The following is a 19,840-nucleotide window of genomic DNA, read 5'->3' as shown; positions in this document are numbered from 1 at the left end:
ATCTTGGAGAAGTACTTGGCTCTTTTTAGTTGATCGAAAAGGTCATCAATCCTGGGGAGAGGGTACTTATTCTTGATGGTAACTTCGTTCAGTGTCCGATAATCTACACACAACCTCATACTCCCATTCTTCTTCTTGACAAATAGGACTGGGGCTCCCCAAGGCGACGAGATTGGTCTGATGAAGCCAATTCGTTGTAGTTCTTCCAGTTGCTTCTTTAATTCTGCCAATTCAGAGGCTGCCATCCTATAGGATCTCTTGGCTATAGGAGAGGTTCCAGGGACAAGGTCGATGACAAATTCTATATCCCTATCTGGTGGCATTCCGGGAAGTTCTTCAGGGAAAATATCTAGGTATTCGTTTACTACCAGAACTTCTTCCAAGGACTTGGCTTCCATGCTAAACACCATTGGGTCTGGTCCACTTCCCCGGGTATGGCAGGTCACTCGTACTCCTTCTGGGTTCGTTAGGTGTACCACCTTTTCAGTACAACCTATGAGACCATTGTGCAGGCTTAACCAGTCCATTCCAAGGATCACGTCTATTCCTTTAAACTTAAGTACTACTAGGTCTGCTAGAAATTCTACCCCACTTAAATTGATCCTTACCCGTAGATAACCTAGTACTTGTTGTCACCTCCAGGTGTCCGGGTTGATAGGGGTGTTTTTAGTAGTACTGTAGGTATTTTATGCTTATCCATAAAACTTGACGATATGAATGAATGTGATGCTACAGAATCAAATAATATTGTTGCCAGATTTGAGCTGACTAGGAACTCACCAAGTACCACTCCTTGTGCACCCTGAGCCTCCTGTGCGTTGATGTGGTTGACGCGGGCTCGTCCATACGGCTGCTGGCTGTTGTTGTTGCCCTTGTTGTTGCTGCCGACGGAAACACGGTTGGCTCCGGACACTGGTGGCCTAGGCCCATTCACCGTGTTGGAGAAGGCTGATGCAGCAGGCTTGTTCTTGGCGTATGGGCAGTTGGCAATGTAATGCCCTGTCTCTCGGCAGTTGAAACAGGCCCTAGCATTATTGCTCTGCGGGGCCTTCATGGTGTTCTGGCTCCTAAACTTTGTGTTAGGGGCATGAGATCCTGTCACTTGTGACTGGGTCTTATACTGCATTGGGGCCTGAGATCTTGGTGCAGTATAGCTGGAGCTCCTTGGTTCCTGTAAGCGGTCCCGTTAGCGGGCCTTGCTTTCCAGGAACTTGCGCTTGTTTTCCTTCCTTTCTTCAGCTTTGGCCCTTTCTGTGAGGGTGGCCATGTTCATCAGAGTATTGAAGTCTGGGTATATCTAAGGGGTAAGCAAGGTCCGGAGTTCTGGGCTCAACCCCTTTTTGAATATGTCCAGCTTCTTCTCATTCTTATCCACTTCCTCTGGTGCGTAGCGAGCAAGCTCCATGAACTATACTGTTCCACGGACATGCTCCCTTGCTGCAGTGCGCGGAACTCATCCGCCTTGCGCTTCATGATAGCTGCGGGGATATTGTAGGGGCGGAACTCTTTCACAAATTCGTCCCAAGTGATGGTGGTGGCATCTTCGGCAGCGGCACAGTAATTCTCCCACCAAGCTAAGGCAGTTCCTGTGAGTTGGTGAGCTGCCAGAAGAACCTTGTCTCGGTCTTGGCATTTGAACGGCTCGAGCTTCCTTTGGATCACACGCAGCTAGTCATCTGCCTCCAATGGGTTGCTGGATCCTGCAAAGGTGGGTGGCTTGGTCCTCAAGAAGGCTGTCAGCTTGTCATTCATGGTCTGCTCTCGTGTCCGCTTGTTGATGAGGGCATTGGCTAGGGCTTAGAGTATGAGGGTCTGATTGCTTATTGCCTGTGCCAGGTCCCCGAAAGGTGGAGGAGGTGGCAGTGGCGCTTCTCCTTTGTTTCCTCCTCCGTTCTGGCTCACTTCTTGTTCTCCCTGAGGAGGGTTCTGTCCGTTGAGCGGTATTCCCGCGCCAGAGGCTGCAGGGGTCCGACTGTGGGAGCCTCTTGAATCACGTCGGGAAGCCATCTGTAGATCCGGTAGAGTCTTTGTGAGATTGGGTTTAGGATTAAGTGATGTCTAAGTTGTTTAATTCGTATTTTTGAAAAAGCAGAATCTACCTTCCGCCGAAAAGCACACTAACAACAAGCACACAAACTAGCAAGCAACAAGCACAAATAACTTTATTACTGCAAGGGGGGTACACACTGGAACAAGGCCAAACACGTACTACACGTCCAGGTACAGGGTCACACTTAAGTGTATAACTTAAGCCAGAGGGACTGGGGGCTTCTCCTAGGGTGGCTTCGGGACATGCTACTCGTGGGGCGAGCCTTCTTCTGGGGCGGAGTGTGCGAGTAGTCCTTGCTCGCCGTCCTCTAGGTTCACGTTTTCCAGGGGTTGCCCAGCAGCTTCCCCTTCTTCGGCGGTGGTAGACCCTTCAGGGTTCTCGGGCGGGGCTTGTGGGGTCCCCAAGAGTGGTCCCCATCCTATGACGGGCGTCACGAGTAGGACATGGTCTTCTCCAATTGCCGGGACTGGCGTTCCACTTCTGGTCCATTTTTGCATACGCTGGTCCCGGGCCTGCCTGAGGTTCTCCTGGGCAACCGCTTCGCTGCTGACCGCGGTTGCGGCTCTTGCCTCGGCTTGGGCTGCCCGGATCTGTTGCAGTCTTACCGCGGGCTCTGCTTTCTCGGCTCGATGGACTTGCTCCCTCAGGATGTTGGCTTGCTCGTCAAAGAGCTGATCCAAGGAGGCTAGGTAAGTAGCCACTTGGTACAGGGGGTCCTCTTCATGGCGGCATCGTTCCAGGATTCTCATGCGAGCCTCCCAAACTGGGGTTCTGATGGCCGGGGGAAAGAACCTCATCGGTGTGGGGGTGAGGTGTCCCTCGAAAATCCGGCATAGATAACAGAGTACCTTCCTAATGGCCAAGGGATAGGTGTCTTGGTGCCTAAACCCCATGGCGGTCACTCGCCATGGCTGGATGTCGGGGTAGCGGTCACTTCTGGCGATGACCAGGATCACCCTGCAGCGGAGGGTACCATGGTGCTCGTACTCTCTGCTGTAGTACCTTGGGCGTTCCAAAACACCAAGGCTCTCCAGGGCGTTGATCAAAAGGCTGGGGAAGTCAGGTGCAGCTTGGCAATTGCCTTGGGTCCATCCTTCCTCAGCCATCTGAAAACAAAGATAGGGTGAATAAACTTTGCACAAATTTTTAGGTACAAAGGGGATAGATGGTACTTATTATTACAACATGGTGGGGTACAGTTTCCATGCATACACGATTATTAGGATAGGGGTTCTAGCTTAGAGTGCTACTCCTATCATGGGGACTCTTACTCGTTATGGATAGTGCGCTTCTTTGGTGGAAGACACTGCTCCATCACATCATCTTCGGTCTGAGTACCCCTATCCCAATGGGTTTCTTCGGGTTCCTCTTCTATCCACACACCTACTCCTCTGTGAGCCTCGTGGTTTTGCCATTGGGCTTCGAGAGTGGCTAGAGAATTCTCGGCTCGTACGGCTCTTATCTGTTGTTCCTCCATTTCTTGAATTGCCTTTTCTACCCTGTGGATTTGGTGCTTCAGTTGTTCCGCCTGTTCGTGGTAGAGTTCATCCAGGCTGGTGAGGTAGATGGATAGGTGGGAGACTGTATCTTCTAGGTCTTCTTTTTCTCTCCCAAGTCCTCTCATCCGGGCAATCCATGAGCGTCCTCTTCCTTCAGTAGGCGGGAAAAATCCCATAGGAGTCCGCTGAAGATGATGCTTGTAGACCACACGCAAACGTTGCAGGGCTTTTCAGACGGCCTTTCGGTAGCTGTCTGGGAAGCGAAAGCCAGTGGTGGAGATGAACCAGGGGTCCAAGTTAGGGTAGCGGGTGCTTTTTCCCACGAAGATCATCATGTCGCACCGAAGAGTGCCCCTGGAGTCGTACTCCCGGTAGACGTATTCTGGTGGGTCCACAACTCCGACGCGTTCCAGACTGAGTAGCAATAACTTAGGAAGGCCGGGCTCTGCGTGGCAGATTCTGCCACTCCATCCATTGTCAACCATCTGGAACAGGGCAAAAATCAGCGGTGAGTGTTTGTGTGGAAAAAAGGATTAAGCAAGGAAAGTCCTAATGTGGACAGACTCGAAAAAGGGTCTCGGTCCTAGGGTCGGTGCAGATCCCAACAAAGTCATTACCCACAGCACGATCATCTTAGTGTCAGTGCAGATCCCAATAAAGTCATTACCCACCTTAGCTAGACCTGACTAGCCACCACCGAATCCATCAAGGGGTCATTGACCTATTACCGAGGTTGAACCGGGCATAAGTCACATAAAGCTTATCCCTTCTCCTTGGTCATCCGTTGCTCTCAGCTCTCTTGATGGTTATCAGACTAACTAGTGGGGTTTATGCTAAGTTGTTGCCCATATAACGGTCGAGTGGTTTGCACGATAGTGGAGTTAGGCAAGATGACACATCAACTCGGTCCTTAATTGTGATAAGATAGATATCTCCCAACCTTGCTCAACCACACAGGTACGAGCACACCATTCGGCAATTTACACAGAAATGCCATTCATCCCGTCTAAATTCATCCTTTGAAAATTCCACATTTTTTCTTCCCACACACTCACACGTTTTCCTTTTATAAAACAAGTTGTACCGTGTTTAAGGTCATATGCGTTCTAGCAGTGATTAACGTCCAAATAGATCACATTTGGACATTAATCTAGGTGGTTAAGGAATAGTTATAACAAATCAAGGGATGGCTATCCAACCATGTTTTCAGCAGTCAAAACATATGCAGTTTTGTAAAACAAGCCAATATGTTGTGTTTATAAAACTGGAACAAAATATGCATCAAAGGATGAGATTGAACTTTCCGTCTTCAAAGCCGAGCTCCTGCCCGCGGTACTCGTTCTCGGGCTCCGGCTCGCGGTACTGCTCCGCGTACTCCTCAGCGTTCTCCTCCTCAGTCACTCCGTCGGCTACGGGCGAGAATGGCACCACGACAAACAAGCACAAACATAAAATAAAATAAAATAAGCTCAAGAGGATATGAAATTTTGAGGAATATATAGTATATGTTTTTAGGAGAATTTAGGAAGAAGAATCAAGTGATTTGGAGCTCGGATGGTGAAGATATGTGATTCCAAACTTGGGTGCTGTTTATATGTCGAAAATAGAAAAAGGATATGGGTCATTCGGCTGGGCTTTAGTTTTTGGACAGGTGGGGGTCGTGTTGGGCTTTAAAAACTCGAGTGGGCTGCTGGTTGGTGACATGTGCACCTGGGCCTCAAGGCCTATGAGCTTTATGTGCTCACGGGAAGGGAAACAGGGGGCAGGGAGGCCGTCGACAGTAGCGCCGCCGGCTCCCACGGTGGCAGCTCGCCGGAGCTCCACCGAGATCGAGCTACGGTCCACCGTTTCCAAATCCGAGGGCATGGGGAGAGAGAGGAGAGTGAGGGGGTTCAGTTTTGAAGACTCCGGGCATGGGTGAGGGGGTGGAAGGTGGTCGTCCACGGGCGGCTGTTAATTGCGGCCATGGCAGTTCGTGGGGAGCTCGCTGGTCGCCGGAAGATGGAAGGTCTCGGCTTGGGGCATGTTGAGGAGAGTGTGGGGGTGCTCACCGTGGAAGAAATCAAACCAAGACGGCCTGGGAGAGGAGATCGACGCGGTGGCTTTGTTCTCGGTGGAAAACAGAGAAGCGTGAAATTGGAGCAGCAAGGAAGACGAGCAGCGGAGCTGCCCAGCTCGGCGTGCTTGGTGGTGGCGAGGCGAGCTCGTGGAGACCTCCACCTATTTATAGGCGAGGAGAGGTGGTGGAGGGGAAGGGGCAGTGGTGGCCGACCGGACGACGAGTACAGCGGCCATTAATGGCGGTGGGGCGGCTCGGCTACTTGCCGGCGTCCGCTAGCGGCGCGAGCGTCGAGGGCGACGGTGCGCAGAGGAGGACGAGCAAGTGGAGAGGCTGCAGCCAAAGGGGGCGCCGCACAGCGGCGTGCTGTGCAAGCTGCTGCTTGGGCGCGTGCGCTCGCATCGAGGCGGCACAGTCGACGGGACGGGTCGGGCAGCGGCGAGCATCCCGGCCGCGTGGTGCGCGTGGGTGCACAGGCGCGCGCTCGTGCAGCGCGTGGAGGGGGGTTGTGCTCTGCTCCGTGCTTGGCTGTGCTGCGCGTGGGAAAGTAGAGAGGAAGAGAAGAAAAAAGAAAGGAGAAGGAAAAAGAAAAAGAGAAAAAGAAAAGGAAGAAAAGAGAAAAAGAAGAAAAAGGAGAAGAGGAAAGGAGAAAAAAGAAAGGAGGCGCCGGCGGGATTCGCGGTGCCGGTCGTGAGCCGGGCGAGGTGTCGATGTGAAGCGACGCGCACGAGAAACGATGATTGATTTCGGTGTCGGTGGATCGCCGGGAAAGATTTGGGGAATCAGGATCTCGAACAGAAAAAGATTTTGGAATGATTTGAGCTCAGTGTCGAAAAAATTTTGAAAAAAAAATATTTTTAGCGAGTCATTTATTTGGGTGAATTTTCGGTATGCTACACTTGCGGCGGCGAATCGACGAGGGGGGCGGCGATTTGGCGTCCGTTCGCTTGGCCTCTGGCGGCGACTCGACGAGACACGAGCGTGGGTTGGGTGCTAAGGTGGTGATTTGAAAAAATTGAAATTAGGATGGATGAGGTGGGGGGAGTGGGGGTTAAGTGCTAAAACAGCTCATAGCCTTTGGATGAGGATTATGTGGTCTTGATCGGAATTTTTAAAGTTTTGGTCTTGATCGGAATTTTTAAAGTTTTCAAAAGAGTTTTGGTTTTCATAGCATACGATTAATAATGGATTTTCTGGTTGCTTCGTCGTCCCAAGAACTGGCGGCCAGGTTGCAAGCCGGCTTCCAGTACGGGAACAACGCTCACCTGAGCGGCACCAGGCTGCCCGCGCTCCGCCCGTGCACCCCGGCGGACCTCATCGACCCCGACCGGCCGCAGCCGTTCAGCGCCGGCATCGCGCCGCAGGTCACGGCCCCCGGCGGCGGCCACGGGCACGCGCCGTCGACCAAGGCGCTCGCGACCGTGGTCGTCGTCGCCGTGGCCCTCCTCGCGGCCACGGCGGCCGGCCTGCTCGCACTCTCGTGGCGTCGGTGCCGCACGCAGAGGGTCGCCGGGGGCTCGCCGCCCACGGCCGCCGGTGGCCCCGAGGCCGCCGCGGCGAAGGCATCGTCGGCTCGCAAGAGCGCGTCGTCAGCGCTGGCGAGCCTCGAGTACTCCAAAGCCTGGGACCCACTCGCCGACGCGCGGGGCGGCGGCGCCGCCGCGTGGCTCGGCTTCTCCGCGCGCCCGCGCCGGCCCCGCGAGACAGCAGGCCGCGACGCGCCCAAGCGCGCCTGCGCAAGCCACCCTTCTGCCGCCGCCGCCAGCCGTGGGAGCCACGCCCCGGCAGGAGCCCCTTCTCCCCACGCGCAAGCATCAGCCATGGCCGTGGAGAGAGGTAGAAGAAAGGTTGTTTTGCCACAAGACCCCTACAGTTTCTTTCTTTTATGTGTATCTTTTCATGTGTCTTGATCTTTTTGCATACAACCCCCTGTAAAGAATCTACCTTTACACTTAAACCAAGCCCGAGTGCCTCCTCGCCATGGCAACCCCTATTTCTTCACGTGTGGCCCAAAGGACATTTTGGTCATTTGATGCAGCTGGGCCCACACCTATAACAGCAGAAACCAGTAGAAGTGGACTGAGTGTCAAATGGGCAACAAAATTTTCAGATGGAGACATATAGGCAAGTTTTAATCTTTCAGTGTCAAATAAGCAAACCCCATTTTTTTCTGGTGTCAAATAGGCAATTTTCTCAAAAAAAAATACAGGTTTTAACACTTTGTCACAAATGCAAACAGTAACCGTGCCACAGTAATGTACACGAACAAATTCCGTATTTACACTAGCCATCAGCCAATCGAAACAATAGACACCCACACATTCTTGGGACAAACAAATATATATAGCTGGCCTACAGTTCGCAACATATAGAATCTTACACAAGCTACAGAAGACACCAGAGTATTTATCCTCTTAATCTCACTCCCATGCATCATGGAGTAGGGTCCAGTGGGGGGGCTCTAGATCCAAGCGATGTGCAGCAACTTGCCAGTGCACGCTTGAGAACATAAGCTAAAATGAATTACTTTACATCATGCCTCAATTCTCCGGCTCACATATATGATCTTTACAGGAAATAATATGAGTGGCATTAGCAATGGGGACGGAGGCTTAGTTTGAGAGGGCACAGTGACAATCATCTGTATATCAATTGAGTGGTATAACAAAGGGGAGAAGAATCACCTACAAAATCATCAAAAGCGAAGGATCAGCTGCGGATGATGCATAGAAATGTAGAATAGCTACAGAATATATAATACATTGCTCAGCATGACTTTCTCCTGTCAAGTTTGAATGGAATGTTCAGCCACTTCTTCCTTGGAAACCGCTCTTTTGGTTTCTTTTCGCTTGAATTATCACTGTCACTTCCATATCCCTCCAAACAGTGATCCTTCACTTTCTTTTCCTTCTGATGATGCTTATCTGCATCGTTTTTAGGCATTTTCGAATGTGATTTCGCTTTATTCCTGCTGGAACTCCGTTTCAGAGGTGGATTGTTGGTGTAGGAAGCATGGATCTCGTTCCTCTCCTTCAGAAGCTGGTCAATCTATAATAGCCCGCGAAGAGTTAGAATGTTGTTGAAAGTCATCAGTGATTACTACTACTACTGTACTACAGCAATGCCTTTAGTCTCAAGGAAGTGAAAAAATGACTTTACTAGAAAAAAATAAATGTACCGCTTGCATTTCTTCTGTGTATTTGCTGGTCATTTCGGTGAACTTTGCCAAAACCTGAAAATCTCAGTGTTTGAGAATGTTTTCTTAGAAACGACATATGCAAGGGAAGAATCTGATAAGGTTAAAACAATACAAGACAACTTGAGCACTTACCTCCCTATACTCTGACTCAAATTTGGACAGCTCAGCTCGTTTTGTGAGTATTTTTGCATCTACATTTCGTAGCATCTCCTTTTCGGCAGGGAAAGATTCGGCGGACACTACCTCTATAGTATAATTTGCACTCTTGAAGAAATTGTCACCTGAGAGAGAGGTTTAAGATGTTTCACACTGCCTCAATAAATTAGAACTGCAGCAATTATCAAAGTGATATACCATAGACAGCAAAAAAGTGCGTTCCAGGTTTCAGTTCATGTATGTCACACGGTTGAAAGCTATCCAATCTTTTAAAGAATGCACCATCAGAATCCTTTGCAGCAGCTCCCTGAAATAATTGGATCTTTTAAAGAGGAAGATCCACAAAAGGAAAACTTAGACAAGAAAACCCAACCAATCTTGTAAACTCACCAAGTTATTTTGTTCAAAACGGTACACAGGAAAGCCAAGGAAATACATTCCTGCAGCAGTAACTTTCCCAATTTTCACACTGTCTTCCTGCAACAGGCTGCACATTAGATGAAACATACTCAAGCCATAATGCATAATCTTAATAATTTATTGCTCACATCTTGGATGATGCGAAGGTCAACATTGTGGAAACATATTCTACTCATTACACAGCAGTACAGTGACTCCACCAGAATCCTCATACTTATTGGTAATATTGTAATGATCATGCTATGATGTGCCACGTCTAGAGTCATTAGAGGTAATCATACTAACACGAATAAGCTGCAAATTCATTTTCCTCACAGTAACGTATAAACAGTGGTGCTCTATTGATCAATGTGTATAGAAGACCTCAGTATGATATTATTCCTACAGCTGATTTAACTATTATACAAAAATGAGGTTTCAACATACTTATTTTCTTATTTAGTCAGAATCAGGTTAGGAACAAAAGAAAAGAAGATTCTGGTGCACATACCTGCAATGCAAGACTCAGCCCACCATTCTCTTCGAGCTCAAAATAAAGCAACTGAAATCAATGGAAGAAAATATATGAAATATAGGGATAAGGAGGTAAAAGAGATAAGTTTGGAGCAGTCCAAATAGAGGAAGGGGGGGGGGGGGATCCTTTGTGTGTTAGAAGCAGTGCATCCAATCCAAATGGTTATTCTGGAATGAGTACTCAGACCTTAATTTCTTGGTTACATACAAGGAGTATTTAGAATCACCTAGTTACATATAGTTTGATGTCCAAGACAATATCCATTTTGGAAAAATGGTGGTAACTAGTAGGTCATACCGAAGTTTATGAGCATTCATATCATATTTGAATAAAAGAACCAAGCTTAACGAAAATATGTATGTAAACAATAAAAGTAGAAACATAAAATTACGATATAGGAGAGTAACATGGGAACTTTCTCAAGTTTACTCATGGTATCATTAGCTTTGCTCAGATTTTGGATGCCTAGCAAATCCAAACTCACAAACCAGTAGGGAAACCAGTATGGGTTGCTGAAAACTACCAGAAAGCCTGCTAAGGATCATAACATTAGCTTAAAACTGGCCAAATAGCCCAGAAAATCATGCGGATAGATTTGAAAATACGATTGCATTAAGTATTAAATACTCTAGTGCCAGTGCTTTTGATTGGCAACCTGGTTGTACTAGTTAACAACTACAGTAGCTCTAAGATCAGGTTCAGATTTTCTCTTAATGAATTAATGAAATAATTTCTCAATGTTTCATTCTCCGCCCCTCTAATTTTAGCGCTATTGAGATTCATCGAGTCGCATAATCCAATGCAAGCCCAGAGTAAATAAAACATCTAACCCAAACTCTGTATGCCAGCCCATCATTAAGTTCCAACCCATTTCAGCCACTGTTGGTACAAAAAAAAATATTATGACTTGTCATTTCACAATAGGGTGTTGACCTGGTTATTCGATGATATATACAACTCCATATTAGATATAAACCTCCGAATATAGTATCTAACCAGACATATGTGTGGGATTGGATGCTAATATGTTAGTATCACAACTTCAAAACATTAAAATTTAACCAAACAGAGGACATTTATTCCGCAAGAATAAAGATACGGAACCAGTAAAGATAAATATTAGAAAAGGCAAACGAAGAATACAGGAACACAAGGACCACATTAAATGTACTTCAATACTGCAGATAAATGGGGAAAAAGGCATTTGGTTGTAAACCTTGAATTTGCTTTTATCGTTTGAGTGAACACGACAAACAAGCCCCATCTTCGCTTGTTTTTCAGTTATGTCCACAGAATAGAAATGGGCTGTTTGCTTTTCCACCTGGCCACATGCGATAATTAAGCATTTAGTTTAATATAAAAAAGGAAAAAGGAACATTGCAGACAACTGGCTCCCAACCTTTCTTTGCACCGAGTTTCCTAGCTGGAGCTGAGAAACCATAACAGAGCCATTCAATGCCTCCTCCAAAACTGTTGCTGAAACAGTTGTTTTAATTGGCACACCAAGCTTACTGCATATATTGTCAAAACACAATCAAACAATAGCAGAATACAAACTAACAATTGAAGAAATATTGTATTATTTAGAAGCTTTACCTAAAAAGAGCTGCAAACACAGTGTTTACAGTATTGAGACTCGATAAGTCCAGCTCCAACTCCTGACTATCGTTTTCAATTGCCTGAGGGAAACACAAAAAATGACCCCAAAACTCAAATAAAAGGCGTAAAACACTCCATGCTGCGTGAATTACCTCAAACCCTGATGTATCGTACTGCCGCCTCTTATCAGGATCTGACAGGATGTTGTAGGAGAATGTGACTTCTTGGAACCTATCAGATGCGACAGGGTCATCCCCATTCTTGTCCGGATGGTACCTGCCGCAATTTCCCGGAAGAAACAGCAAAATGAGCGGTTCAATCCTACATCAGGGTACTGCTGCGCAGACTGCAGAACTAATGTTCAGACGAAAATGGCTCGCAAGTCGCAACTGATGAAACGGGTAACCGAAAGTGCCGAAACATAACTGGAAACTCCACTTAAAAGTGCACACGCAACTCAGGCGACATAATTCGCCAAAAATGTAACTGGTTTCGCGCAAAATCCAAACAAAATATTTCCAGCGAACTCCTCACGAGACGGGGGAAACCAACAAAAGCAACACAGGTGCCTAAATCTGAGCGGGAAGTGACTGCCTTACTTGAGCGCCATGCGTCGGAAGGCGCTCTTGATCTCCTGGTCGGTGGCGCTGCGGCCCACCCCGAGCACCTCGTACGGGTCCCTCCTCTGCGCCGCTCCACCCGCGGCCGCCGCCGCCGCAGCGGAGGCGGCCGAGTCGCCCTTCTCCGACTTGAACGACCCGAACCTGGACCCCGCCATGTCCGCCCCCTCCTCCTCACCTCACAGCAGCGGCAGCTGCAACGAGACCTCAAACCCCCCCCGTACAGCAGCCGCAGCGCCCTCGGATCTCGCCGCGGCGGGGCGTCCAGAACCACAGGCTCCCGCCCGCGGCCCCTCCCGAGCGCCCGCGGCGGCTGCTGCAACGTAGGCTACAGTTGCGTCATGAGCCTCCTCCCCTCGTCGGAGCCCCGGCGGCGGCGGCGGCGGAGCGCTCAACTAGTCGTTGAGGCCGAGGGACTCGGGACGGGAGGAAGCCACGCGAGGTGAGGTGGCCGCCGAGTTGAAGACGGAGCTGGAGGTGAGGTGGGCCGGTGGGGGAGGTGGCATATTAGGTGTACCTCGTGGCGGGGCCCACGGCGCAGTGGGCGCTGGTGGCGAACTCCGCCACGCTGGGCCTCGTACTAGTGGATGGGGGCGACGGCGACGGCGACGGTCCGGATCCGCTCTGCCCGGGAGCGGTGGTTAAACTGAGCGGTAGGATGGTGACGGTGGGCCCCGCGAGGAGCGCACGTGAATGGCAGTTGGCCACTGTCTTGTGGGGTCCGGATGTCAGCGAGAATTAACTACCGCGCCGGGATAGCTGGTTGGTGGTGACAGGTGGGCCCGGAGCCCTTGGATTAAGCTGGTGGACCCCACAGGCAGTGGCTGTCCCTACACCAAGCTGCTGTTGCACACCACCATGGCACCATATGATCTTTTTGTTTACGTGGAGTGTAATTTTGTATGCAATCAGGAGCTTCCAGCTCTTTTTTTTTTATCATATCATATCACTTGGCGTTGTCTGCACTTGCACGGCTGCGTTGCACCTGACCTGAATTTGGGGATTCTTGGGAAACAGACAGGGCCAAACAAAAAGAAAAGACTTTTCCAAAAGAAAATGAGAAGAAAAGACAACGTAAAGCGCCTTGTCTCCATTAGTTTTATTTTCTCAGACATTCTGAAGCAGCAGAACTGCAACTACCATTAAAGAATCATCTCAGAAGTGGTCTGGCAGCACTTTCTTCAGTTGATGCTATGCTCGACACTGGAAGCAAAGATGATATTAGTGGATCGTGATTCATGAGCGGCTAAAGATTCACTCCAAAATACAAAAGTGGCGGTTACTTCTTGGAGAGAGGTCAAAAAGCGTTGGACTTTCACACCAGATGTTCCCAGCAACACAAGGCTCTAGGATTTTAACCTGTGATAGTGCATTACATTAAAGCACAACAAAACTTCTAGCTGCAGCCGGTGATGCCGGTAGTTAAGCTTCATGTGAGCATGAAGCAAGCCGCCTGGCCAATCAGATCACATGGCAGCATGGTATGGCACGTTGCTCTGCTTCAATTCAAAGTATGAAGTACGAAATGTCCATCAATGGTCCACATCCTGTCCATCCAAAGCTCCCAAGTTTCCACAGTTGAACTCAAGTGCATTCATCCGCTTCAACTCTTCAAGCAGGTGGGATGGGAAGGCTCAGCTTAAGCTTGCAACCATCAAAACACAGCAGAACCTTTTGGACAGTGTCAGCGAATGCCTGCTCTGAAAATCACAAGCCACCCCATCAGGCACTAGAGACCGCGTGCATTAGAAACTTGGGAGGGACCATGTGCATACAATAGGTTGGGTCTACACTGTTTGCCATTTTCTTCACGGTGTAACCAGCATGATATCTTTTGGTAAGTCACTAGTGCCATCATTCTGTTTCTCGTTGGAACTTCTCTAGCCGGTTGTATGTTTTGATAAGTAGATAATCTCCAATTCTCCATTCTTCTGCTTCTCGTTGGAATTTCTTAGTTGGAAGCAATGAGTTTGCAAATAGCCCAATACCATTGAGCTGGAAGCTCCCCAATGGCAAAACCTGAAACATCAGGATGAAACTATCCATTCTGCTTTTCATTTTTTTAGAGGAAAACCATTCTGCTTTTCATTTAACCTCAGCTTTGCAAAATCCTTGTGCTGCTAGCGCTGTTGGAAGGTTTTGCAACCCATTATCAAAGCACCAACAGCCATTAATGATGCCTGCAGAGGAAAAGAACATGCCAGGAAATGGTTCAACACAATATCACAATATGCAACAGTTAGGTATAAACTTTCATATTGTGATAGCATGGGACACATTATTTTCCTTCTACACTGCCCACAATAAAGAAAAAGGGACCATAAGGCCCAAGCACCAACAGCTAGACAGAGAAGTTCCCACAAATGAAAAAGGAAAGAAAAGAAAACTAGACAGAGAAGATTGAGGTCGCAGATAAAATCAACACAGTCAAAAGCTCAGCTACTTCTCAACTCCTTTTAAGATGCAAAACTGGTAGCGCAATTTGTTAAGCAAGAACAATTTCTATCATTTCCTTTGCAGAATAATAAGAAAGTATGAAGCAACCACTTTGATAAAAAAAAATCCATGCCTATATTAGCCGCTTCTATAAGTGCAGACGTGCAGCAGAACTGCTACACTTACGAAATGTCAATGTAGAACAGTCAGCATTTGTTCAGTTTTGTAAAGAAAATAAGTAAATAACTCGTTAAGCGGAGTAACTTATATCAGAATGGGTGATCAGACAAGAGTTAACAGTAACAGAGAATATCCACTTGAGATATGAAATTTCACGAATTTCATAAAGGGAGCAATGTTGTTATAGTCACAAACCTCAAACTACTGCTGAAGCTTTTCACCAACACAATAGTAACTTGCTAGTGGACAGGCAGCATTGGGAACCTTGCTTTTCTCACCTCCCATCTTTTTGGCACATGTTTGGCAAAGCTTCCCATGAGTTACAATAAGACAATTCAAATCAAATTTCAGATCATCTGGGATTTTATTATTTAGATGAATGTATGCCTTCTCCCTGCTAGCTGTTACAGGAACCCAACCCATAGCCTTTGTAATGCGAAGTACCTATTTGCAGAAATATATTAGCTGTTACATATACATGATACACACTGAACTGGGGTCTACATTAGATATGACAATGATAACTGAAAAATGAATATTCACTTACATGAGTATCTACTGGGAAATCATCTTTCTGAAGATAGAACATCAGCACGCACGCCACCTGCCATACGACAGATATTTAGAAAATGCATGAATATGTGCTTGCTTACTCCAGCAGCCTACCATGACAGGAAATCATCCAACTAAAAAGAATGCATTAGCCAGCTCATGGCACATCACAAGAAGATTGTGGATCACAGAAATATATAAGTAAAACATTGCTTTCACTAGTTTCAACAAGTATGTTTGAGTTCATTCATCATGGGGCTATAAACTTTAAAACGCTGCCACTGACAACACGGGAAACTAACTAGCGTTATTTAAGAACAAAAAGTTTAAAGTAGCAGTGTACTCTGAACCTTTAACAAGGTACACATCATCAGCTGAAAACTCAGCCACCTGTTTTGGTTAGACATTCAATGCAAGACAAAATTGGCTGTTGGTGGCAACCACCAGCCACAGCAGTAGTTGTCCAAGTGTTTAACCAATCCAACATAAATTGCTTCTGTAAGGTGCAAGGCTACTTTCCCTTTTCTCAAATAAGATACTATTTTTTAACAGCAAAAATTTCAATCACAAGAAGCTGAAATATACTGTCCTGAGTTTTTACTCTTTTAGCACTATATCATCAAAATTATTGCTCTTATGTGCATTTGTAGCCTTCACAGCTTCACTGAAAACATGTAGATCAAGCTAAATAGGCTGCAAGAATATGCAAAAAAAAAGGACAAATGGAACATCCAGCATTGCCCTTCCATCATTATCTCGTGTCTCTCATCATTCACCAGCTAACCACTACGTAGTATATTTCAAACTTCAGTAACATCTCATCAGGTCATATTTTACATCAAATCAAATGATGCGAAACATTTTATGTAGAAAATCATTTAATTGTTTCGAACTGTTTCCTGTGCAGAGCACAAAGTCCAAACACATACAAAAACAACTCCAGCAGCTTAGGACAAGGGATACAGTATCAGCAACAAGCTTCTGGTCACCTGTTTCTGTTAGCCATTCATTGCAATATGAAATTGATTGTCAGTGGCACCAGCCACATCAATATTTGAGTTCAACCAATACATATATCGGATATCGCTTCCATAAAGGCACAGAGCTCCTTTAAAGATTTGAGATTTGCTAATCCTTTTGCACATTTGCAGAAAATACATTAAGATTTGTTGCATGATTATTTTCATAGATTAGGAGCATCTGATACTACATTCTTAGTGCCCTTTATCACCTCACTACACGGAGAAACTAAGGGCAACTTTAACGTATAATCGTGAAGGACGAACTATACTATGACAGATCAGATGGTGCTAGCTTGGTCGGTTTTGCTCCAGCGTTTAGCAAAGCCTAGCACCTCCTGCGGGACCCAAATGGGAAAGAAAAATAATCCGTCAGCTAGTTTTTTCTTGGACTTTGTGCCACTAGCAGGTTACTATGCGAGAAGAGAATATTTGTTTAATCTTAGCTCCGGGTGCTGAATTTGGCCACCGATGCTATGAATTTCTAGCTTAGCACCACTGCTCCAACTTTGCCCCCAGTTCATCTGCATTCTCTCTCCTCGAAGCACCTTCTTAGAATACACGTTAAAGCTGCCCTAAGTCTCACTTGGGGCAGATGGGAATAGGGCCAATAGAAATAACTTATGGGAGTAAATTGAGTCCAAGTTTTTCTGAGGGGTCAAATGGACAAAATGGATTGTTCTGGTAATAAAATAGACTTTCCCATAAAAAATAATGGGAATTTGCGTTTATATTTTATATATATTTTAGGAAAATTTATGGCATCAGAACTACTCCTTTTATCCGCATTCGCGATCTTCCCAACAGAAAAGCACATAATTGAAGTTAAATGCCCAGAGAAAAGACCTGCATCGCCCTTCAGATTGCCACCTCGTGCCTCTCATTACTCATTGGCTAACAACTCGCGCTCAAAGTTGAAGGTTCAGCAACTCTCACCAGTCCCCCTTTACAACAAATCGAAAGCAATGTCTTGCTTCACCCATGGCACGCACCAACCCTTTGAACAGCAAAATCAGTTCACTGAAAACTGAAAAGAGCAAGAAAGATGTCAGACTCACGGTCTTCGGCCCGATCCCTTTGAAATGCGACAGCTCCCTCTTCACCTCATCCACCGACAGTTCCCGCAGGTACTCGAGGCAAATCTTGCCCCTCCGCTCCCTCACGCCCCTCAGCATCGCCCGTATCCTCGCCGCCTTCGTCGCCGCCAGCCCGCCGCACCGGATGGCGTCCTCCAGCCTCGTCCCCTCCTCGTCCACCACCTCCAGAACAAATCGGAAAGGATAAAAGAGACATTCAGTCTCCGGAGGCTGTAGAACCTTCACGAAGGTGGGGCTAGTGATGGGCAGCTGTCAACTGGCAGGTAGCAAGCTAGTAAGCAGCAACACGCACCTGGTCCCAGGAGGGGAATGCGGCCTTGAGGGAGGCGAAGGCGCGGCGGGAGATGGCCTCGGTGGTGTTCTGGGAGAGGAGGGTGGTGACGAGCCCGTCGAGGACGGTGGGGGGCGGAGGCGGCGGAGAGTCACCGCTGCCACCGAGGCGGAGGCGGCGGAAGGGCGCGAACTCCTCGGGGAAGCCGTGGAACCCGAGCAGCGCGTCGCGGACGGCCAGGCACTGCGCCGGGGAAGGGGAGGCGTGGGTGGGGTAGGGTTCCGGCGAGGCGTCGCGCGCCGCCGGCGAGGCCGGAGCCTTCCGCTTGGGCTTCCGGGGCATCGTGGGAAAAACGAAAAGAGCGGTTGCTGCGGCGGCGGTCGCCGGCGCCGCCGAGTTGGTGGGAGAAGTTAGTGTGGAAGTGGGCTGGGCCGGGCTTTCGTTTGAGCCTGTAGTGAAGTGAGCCCTGGACCACGATGTGTTATGGGCCCAACCCACCCACTCTTAAAAAAAAAATCAGCCAAGCCGTGCTGCTTTTCCAGCGCACTCGAAAAGATATCGCATTGCACTTATTACACATGATGATGATGCCCTTTTGCACTGCTCGATAAAATCCTCCCTTTTCTCATCCAGAAAATGAGAAGGGAAATGTGTTTGAAAGTTGCATTTGCCATCCTTGTTATGTCCTGAATTTTCTCTGCATATATAATATAATTAGGCGTATAGCCCGCGCATTTGCGCGGTTAGTATTGAAAATTCAAAAATTTGCATGTCGTTGTATCCTTATTTAAAGGTTATACTATTTTTTTACCGTACATCATCATGTTCATTATCGTATGTCTTATTGTTGATTAAAATAATTTAACTATGATCTAACTATAATAATAATTTGATTTATTTTGCTTTAATAATATTATGCAGATAATTATTCTTATTTTTATTTATTTTGATTGATTGTTATTAGCTTTATTAGTTTTTATTAACAGTATATATTTGTAACTGATACGTAGCTAAATGGTATTTTATATTTAATTTTTCATAATGGCATTGGTGGGTGATTTTTAGTTAGTCACAGGGCATTTTAGGTTAATTTTTATCGTAATGGCAGTGGTGGGTAATTTTTATTTTTTTTATTTTTCTCCGATTAATGTGGAAATGTCTTGATCTTAAGAGTGAATGTGAATGCTCCGTTTATTGGCTAAATAATAAGATAATAGATGTTTTTTTAGGGTCAACAGGGGGAGAGCATCCCCACCTGATTCATTTCCATTATGCACTTGGACCTGGAGCTCTCCATTCGACGAGGAAGAGGAGATGTTCAGTGTGCGTACTGCGTACAATACAAATAAAGCTACTTATATGTGTGAGTAACCGCGCTCTGAACAACCGTATGCGCTGAAGAGTTACATGCACAAACAACCCATTTGACCTCCAGTCCTCCACTCTCTAATGTAGTAATGTGTATGGTGCACACAGTGTTAATTATGAATGAGCTTTAGCTTCCCGATTCTTGACTTTGGCCACAAGGATGTACTAGGGGACAAGTACAACAGTGCAGACAACTACTGTTTTTTTTTATCTCAAACAGACATCTGAACAGATAACTTGTACAATAGACTATCTGTTTGGTTGTCTGTAGGATGATTAATTTATTCTTTGACACAAACTCATGGTGATCTAGTACATAATTGATCTTTGTAATCATTTTAGTGCACATATGAGAGAATGCACAATACATTCAAATAATTAGTATGACTTTTAATAGAAAAATGGAGCGCAAAAAAGGAGTGCCCTCACCACATGCTGCTACAACACTGATCCTCACCACATGCTGCTTTTCACAGAAAAAGGAGCAGCAAAAAACATCGGATCAAATCATGTTGCATAGCTTGATGTTAATAGAAATATATTTAACATGTTTTAGTTCATTGATAAAGCTTCCTCACCAATATAACTCAATTTTTTCATCACACATCTTGATAAACCAAAAGAGTCCGTATTTCTGCAGAAATATAGTCAAGGCTATTTGATTAGCTCAATTGGCAGCGACAAACAATCAAACACATGGTGTGCATCCTGTCCACTGGCAGCGACAAACAATCAAACACATGGTGTGCATCTTGTCCACCGGCAGCTTAAAGAAAGCAAGGAAGAAACTAGTAATCAACC

General features: G+C 46.8%; 3 protein-coding genes across 3 annotated transcripts; 1 reads left to right on the top strand and 2 right to left on the bottom strand.

Moving 5' to 3' along the window:
- The first annotated feature begins 6,792 nt into the window (after positions 1 to 6,792).
- Positions 6,793 to 7,518, top strand: LOC120701867. Its single transcript, XM_039985675.1, has one exon. It carries the CDS (start codon positions 6,793 to 6,795, stop codon positions 7,516 to 7,518), a length of 726 nt encoding a protein of 241 aa, XP_039841609.1.
- Positions 7,519 to 7,836: 318 nt separating this feature from the next.
- Positions 7,837 to 12,598, bottom strand: LOC120703026 (chaperone protein dnaJ 16-like). Its single transcript, XM_039987036.1, has 12 exons — positions 12,096 to 12,598; positions 11,649 to 11,772; positions 11,494 to 11,576; positions 11,297 to 11,408; positions 11,114 to 11,218; positions 9,874 to 9,924; positions 9,354 to 9,440; positions 9,162 to 9,270; positions 8,940 to 9,088; positions 8,787 to 8,840; positions 8,370 to 8,656; positions 7,837 to 8,292 (listed from the first exon to the last, which is right to left on the bottom strand). The coding sequence occupies exons 1-11, from the start codon at positions 12,272 to 12,274 to the stop codon at positions 8,375 to 8,377; spliced, it is 1,335 nt and encodes a 444-aa protein (XP_039842970.1). The 5' UTR covers positions 12,275 to 12,598; the 3' UTR covers positions 7,837 to 8,292; positions 8,370 to 8,374.
- Positions 12,599 to 13,315: 717 nt separating this feature from the next.
- LOC120703027 (putative DNA glycosylase At3g47830) lies at positions 13,316 to 18,075 on the bottom strand. The gene is made up of 5 exons (XM_039987037.1): positions 17,693 to 18,075; positions 17,362 to 17,562; positions 15,280 to 15,336; positions 14,928 to 15,176; positions 13,316 to 14,296 (listed from the first exon to the last, which is right to left on the bottom strand). Exons 1-4 carry the CDS (start codon positions 18,011 to 18,013, stop codon positions 14,934 to 14,936), a joined length of 822 nt encoding a protein of 273 aa, XP_039842971.1. The 5' UTR covers positions 18,014 to 18,075; the 3' UTR covers positions 13,316 to 14,296; positions 14,928 to 14,933.
- Positions 18,076 to 19,840: the final 1,765 nt, after the last annotated feature.

This window comes from Panicum virgatum, chromosome 4K (genome assembly GCF_016808335.1).
Source record: "Panicum virgatum strain AP13 chromosome 4K, P.virgatum_v5, whole genome shotgun sequence".
NCBI lineage: Eukaryota > Viridiplantae > Streptophyta > Magnoliopsida > Poales > Poaceae > Panicum > Panicum virgatum.
The sequence above is the reverse complement of the archived record's forward strand: the minus strand, read 5'-3'. Positions and strand labels throughout refer to the sequence as shown.

Coding starts and splice junctions, on each gene's coding strand:
- LOC120703026 (XM_039987036.1), bottom strand. CDS start 12,274: ATGGCGGGGTCCAGGTTCGGGTCGTTCAAGTCGGAGAAGGGCGACTCG. Junction 9,441..9,873: donor GGCTGAGTCTTGCATTGCAG/GTATGTGCACCA, acceptor AGCCTGTTGCAG/GAAGACAGTGTGAAAATTGG. Junction 8,841..8,939: donor TTGAGTCAGAGTATAGGGAG/GTAAGTGCTCAA, acceptor TGAGATTTTCAG/GTTTTGGCAAAGTTCACCGA.
- LOC120701867 (XM_039985675.1), top strand. CDS start 6,793: ATGGATTTTCTGGTTGCTTCGTCGTCCCAAGAACTGGCGGCCAGGTTG.
- LOC120703027 (XM_039987037.1), bottom strand. CDS start 18,013: ATGCCCCGGAAGCCCAAGCGGAAGGCTCCGGCCTCGCCGGCGGCGCGC. Junction 17,563..17,692: donor CATTCCCCTCCTGGGACCAG/GTGCGTGTTGCT, acceptor TTTGTTCTGGAG/GTGGTGGACGAGGAGGGGAC. Junction 15,337..17,361: donor AAGGGATCGGGCCGAAGACC/GTGAGTCTGACA, acceptor GTCGTATGGCAG/GTGGCGTGCGTGCTGATGTT.